Consider the following 6,147-nt stretch of genomic DNA (forward strand, 5'->3'; position numbering starts at 1 on the left):
TAGTAACTTTTCCTTTAGATATGAAGTGTGGTAGAAGAGAGTTACTCATTGCATTGACACAAGCTATTACTCGGATTGTTTTCCGGTTACCTGATTGACGACAATGTAGATACTTAACTCCTTTTTTAGCAACTTTTTCCAGCACGATGATCAAACTGTATTTCAGTCTCATCCATATTTCAAATGTTTTGCGGTTTTTGAAGTAGCTTGTTTTCCGTAAACACATTTTTAAGAATAGAAAAATATTTAGACACTTTACAAACGTTCATACACTGATGTCTAATAGCTGCTGTACCCTCTGGTTGACATAAAGTTAAACTTTTGTGCCTTTTGAAGATCCCACACCACCATTTTTCTGTAGGAGTTCCATTCTTGAATAATTTTTTATGTTTTAAAGCAAAATTTTAAGCATATTTTAGAAATTGCAATCGACCAAATCCGATTCCTAAAGCTGAATGATTATATGCAAAATCAATTAATTTCTTTTCTTCTTTATCTAAAATAGTTGGATGTCTAGGTTTGGCTCCCATTTCCATAACTCCAGAACGTCAAACTTGTAACGAACAACTTGGTTAAAAGCTTTGCATGCTGCTCCCTATGAAACTTTTTTAACAACTTTAATTGCTGATATTATTGATTAATCATTCCATAAACGATGTTCTCTGCATTTGCTACTCAGTTTTTCAAATTTTGTTGAATTTTCTATTTTTTAATTTTATTAATTTTTTCCATTCTAAAGTAAAGTGAAAAAAAAAACACCATTAAAATTTGATTATAAAATGGTTATGGCTGTCTAAAAATAAATGTTTATGTTTCTATGATTATATCATATCCATGTACTCTAACATTACAATCATATACATGTACTTTTATGCACCTGGTACTTACACACATGATTTAGATGGTTTACATATAAAGACCTCCATGGTTTTCTATAATATCATTTTTGGTAAAATGACATTATGGAAAATTTGAAGCAAATTTTAAAAACTGACTTTTCAAAACAAATAAAGCCAAGGTCAAGCCATTGGGACTGACGTTGAAAAACTAGTCTGATGTTATTAAAACATATTAATAACTTAAAGTCAAATATATTGATAAGCACCATAATGTAGCAACAAGTATTGCAATAAGTGCGAACATACTGGATCCCCTACTTTTGATTGTATGCAGAAATATACACACGCACACACACACACACACACACAAAGAATTATTGAACGTTATAGAAAATAAGCATAAATGCATACTCAGTTTTAACAATATTATATCATAATATTAATAGCAATTTAAAAGATTTACAAACGCAAAATGTTTAGATATCAAGAAAACTTTGGAAATACCAAACATCGAGTTTATAGAATATAATATCAAATTTAAAAAAAATGTTTTCAAAGCAGTTAACAAGTTAATAAGTACTTTAAACTGCATATTTAGAAATTATAATTTTGCCTAAATACTGTGTTTTAACTTTAAAGCAATCAATACAACCTTGCATTTGAAGATTTTTTTGAAAATCGGCTAATTCGGTGTAGTTAAGGCAATTTAAAAATATTATAGAGAAAATATTATAGAGAATAATATTATAGAGAATAATATTATAGAGAAAATATTATAGAGAAAATATTATAGAGTATTATAAATATTAAAGACGAAAAAAATTAAAATGATAAATTTTGCGGTATCATAAAATATAAATGCCTGTAGGGAAAAAACCCAAACCGAAGATTCTTTATTTTTTTAAAAATGTTCCTAAAATCCCAATCTGTTCAAGTTTGAATAAGATTTTAAATAAATACGTTTTTCAGGTAAAATGAACATTATAGTTTAACAATATGATCTGTTCTGATCGTTGATTGGCAATTTTTCTTAATTAAAAGCTCTTTCTTGCTAGGAGTTCAAGTATTTTTTGTGAAAGTTGATAGAAATATTGTGTAATGACAATTATATATAGTTAATATACGTCAGACGTCAGAACCAATTAGAACTAGGATCAATAGTAAATTAAGGAACTTTTTTAAAGATTTTAGCTAAACTCATGTTAACGCCGGAATTGATCTAAAGACTCCAAAATGGTGTTCTATCGATTCACTATCACGGGTATTAAAAAGGTTTTGAAAATTATATAAAAAGAAGATAAGTTTCTTTAAATATTAAAAAAACCTAAAGCAAAAAAAATTATGCCATATCGGTAATTATAAAAAGTTATCACTTGACAAAGTCTTGAGTAATCCTTGATAAAATCTTAACTAATCCTTGATAAAAAAACTTGATAAAAAATCTTGAGTAATCCTTGATAAAAAAACTTTAGTTACAAAAATTTATTTTGTTACAAAATAAAGCAGCGTTAACAATGTAAAATTTAACTAGCATTAAGTGTATAAGTATTTAGCTGTATAAGTGTTTAGCTAAAGTAATTACAAAAGTCATTTAAAGAAAAACATTCTTTTATACATTGAATAAGTTTTGTTTTGGACATTAAGTTTGTGTTACTATTTAAAAGGCAATGGTTTTAAGCACATTGTATTTCTTATTGTTCGATGATGCGTGTTAAAAACTCATTTAATTGGAAAGTTTAATTATTTAGCTTTCTATTGGTATATAGTTTGTTATGCTTTTAAAGCGTTGTACGAACTTTAATTTGTTGTCAATGATAACATCGACAACTAATTAAATTCCAAATTTTACTCAATAAAATGTGCGGTTGCAGCGACAAGATTTTTGTTAAAACGGCTGGGAAAGAGTTACATCGATTGTTCGTTAATTTTTGTGAGGTTGGATAAAATTAACTTTGAAATAATTTTAAAAGATATTTTATTATTAGAAATAATTGTTATATCAGTTAATAATTTTTCGTGAAAAATCACACTGATTCTGATAATTTTTACTAAAAATGCCAAAGATAAGTCCCTTTTGGTAGTTTTTTTTGAGAAACACGTCTAAAAAAGACTTTGCACAATGTAAATTGTGCCCAACACAAATCAACACAAAACAGGGTAGTACAACTAGTTTGAAAGTTAACATTCGAGGTTGTCATATTACAAGTTTTCATGACATCTTGAAAAAAAATTTAAAACGTGCACCATAAACAACAACTGAGCAACTTGCCCAAGAACCGGTTTTAAAATTTTCAAGTGCAAAAAAAGTAAGAATGGATATTTTATCATATTGCAAGGTTGTCGCAAAATATGGATCAAATGACAAACGCCATTTGATTGCAGACTTGGATATTGTGAAATATCTGTGTGCAGGAAATCTAGCTTTCCAGCATGTTTCAACCCCTGCATTTAAAGACTTGTTATTAGCCCTTGTCCAGAAACTATTATAAAAGCATCATCAACATATTCAAGAAACAAACTTCCAATTCTTTATTCAAATATTGTCGAAGCTGTTTAAAATATTCTTCGAAGCGACTTAAAAGATGTTGAAGCAGTTGGTTTTACGTCTGATCTTTGGTCAAGCAAAAATAACGAGTCTTTTGCAGCTTTGACTCTTCATTATATTTCAAAGGCTTTTAAGTTAAAAAGATTTTTGCTTGGATGTATTGCTTTTCCTGAACGACACACCGCAGACAATACTGCAAATAAAACAGATGCATTAATTTCTGCCCTTCCTTTTAATACTGGATGCGAAATGACTTCAGTCACTGGTAGTGGAGCAAATATGCTTTCTGGAATGAAAAAATCTGTAAAAATTGATGAAAGCTTCTCATGCATCGCTCATTTACTTCACCTTGTCATTGTGGATACTGTCAAAGAAGTTAAAGATGTTAAGAAAGGTAAAAAAGTTTATTCAAAATTAAGCATATTGTCATTTTCATGCATTTTTAAAACTTTTAAATTTATATTGGTTTATTAAGTTGTGTTTAAAGCTTGACTACACACAGCAATTTTTGTTGATGAAAAATTAGGTTTTGATTTAAAAAAAATAAATGTCTGTTTACTAAAACAAAACTTGTCAACAAAAATCACTGTTTGTAGACATGCCATACTAAGACGTAACAAAGTGCCATTTTTATTTGTCCTAGAATTCGAAATATAAAATTGTCTTTTTTTAAAGTGGACCATTATCAGTGGTTTGTGGGTTCGAATTGCACTTTTGGCAAGACTAGACCCTTCAAAAAAGTTTATATCAGAACTAATGGGTCAAAACTTCCAATAAAAAAATTGGAAGTTTTGACCCATTGGGTTACTTTTGACTGTATGAAATTGTCGATTATATGACTAATTTCATCTTGTTTTTTTGCCAATGTAAAAAATGCACACATAACATCGTAAAATGCTTTAAAAAATCAAAAAAAAAGAATAATTTTAAATGAACTTTTCACTTTTAGGTGTGTAAGACACTATCAGCTCGAACTCATAATTCTACAATTAGTCAACGGAAAATTGTTGAGGCCTGCAAAGACGTCCTTCCAAATAAAATCAAAATTCACAAAATTATTTATCCTTGTAAGACACGTTGGAACAGCGGATTCATGTGCATGGATTCAATCTTACATTTTTGGTCAGAAATGATTGCATGTAGTAATCTCAAAACTGATGATTTTTTGAGAGCTTTAATTCCATCAACAGATCAGTTTGAGGTTATTGACAAAATTGTGCCAATCTTGCAACTTTTTAATGAGTTTACAGAAATTGTTTTATCAGAAAAAAGCCAAACATCACATAATGTAATTCCAGGGCTATTTGATATTCAAGAGAAAATTAAAAAATTAATACGACCCAACGACAAACTTACAGCAGATTTTTTTTCTAGACTTCTCTCAAACCTTAATTATCAATTTCCAGACTGTGGCTTAAGAAGAAAGATCAATGCACTAACCCACCTACTTGATCCCAAATTTAGAGGTCTCCTATTGACTAGGTTTGGAAAAGATGATGCAACATTAAGAGATTTAAAAGAATCTTTTATAGGGAAATATGCATCTAGTTTAAATGAAACTAAAATGCCATCAAAAGAGCTATCACACAAACAAGATTTGTCTCCAACTGAACAGCTCCTTTTTGAAATGATGGGTTAAGATTCTAACGCAACTACATTTTACAGACCATCAAGAGTCACCATTTGAAGCTGAGCTTGACGCTTACAGGAGACTTGGATTTCTAGCTAAGAAATAAAATATTTTGGAATGGTGGAAAAGTCATTCAGCCCAGCTTCCAATTTTGTCCAGCGCTGCAAAAAAAATGCTGTGTGTATCAGCATCATTAACTTCGTCAGAACGTGTGTTTTCACAAGCTGGAAACATTGTTTCGTGTAAAAGAACTTTACTTAAGCCAGATACAATTGAAAAACTTGTGTATGTTAAAGTAAACATTCATAAGTTTACCGTAAAAAAATGGCTACTTGAGGCAAAAAATTTGTCATCACTTGATGAGATGGATTTTTGTTTTGTAATAAAAAGTTATTTGGAAAAATAAATCAAATCTTAACTGAATGAATTTTTTTTTGAGCCTAATAAAGAAAATTTGAGCAGCCATGGCGCAGTAGTTAGCGCCTTGTCTCAGATGCTCAGATGTCTCTTGTCTCAGTTGTCTCAGATGCTCAGATGTCTCTTGTCTCAGATGTCTCAGATGCGTGAGATACGTGGTTTAACCGCCACCTCTGGACAAGTTTTGCAACATCGTTTAGGAAGGAGACATGAACTTCCTGTTAAATGCTCTTCCGCGGTGCTCTGTGATAAGACCGTTAGGACTTCTTGGGACACCTAAAATAAAGAAAAAAAATAATAATAATAACGTTTTTTGATTAAAGCTTGTTGAATATCGTACAATATCGAATAATATCGTGCATTATCGAAGTTAATATCGAGTTTGAATTGAAACTTTTGAGAAAAATGTTCAATTTCAATATCGAAGTTTCATATTAGGTTGCTTTTATATCGTAATATCGACAATATCGACTTTTCTAAATATCGCAATATCAAAGTGTAAATAAAATAAACTATGGAGAAAACGACTTGAAAAATCTTCTAGCTTCTTTTTTAAGAAACTTTGAAGAAAACCTTCACAGATCAACATTTTTTAAAATTTTCGCCAGTGAAATATAACTGGCAATTGGGTTTGAAATTAGATAGCATTAAAATAATTCTCAAAAAAGTTGCCGAAAAACTCGCCAATATTTATATATATATCTATATCTATATAT

General features: G+C 29.7%; 1 protein-coding gene across 1 annotated transcript; it reads left to right on the forward strand.

The window, feature by feature from the left end:
• The first annotated feature begins 2,604 nt into the window (after positions 1 to 2,604).
• Positions 2,605 to 5,429, forward strand: LOC136090801 (uncharacterized). Its single transcript, XM_065817773.1, has 2 exons — positions 2,605 to 3,778; positions 4,334 to 5,429. Exons 1-2 carry the CDS (start codon positions 3,698 to 3,700, stop codon positions 5,021 to 5,023), a joined length of 771 nt encoding a protein of 256 aa, XP_065673845.1. The 5' UTR covers positions 2,605 to 3,697; the 3' UTR covers positions 5,024 to 5,429.
• The last annotated feature ends 718 nt before the right edge of the window (positions 5,430 to 6,147 follow it).

The sequence above is a fragment of the Hydra vulgaris genome, chromosome 14 (assembly GCF_038396675.1).
Source record: "Hydra vulgaris chromosome 14, alternate assembly HydraT2T_AEP".
Taxonomy (NCBI): domain Eukaryota; kingdom Metazoa; phylum Cnidaria; class Hydrozoa; order Anthoathecata; family Hydridae; genus Hydra; species Hydra vulgaris.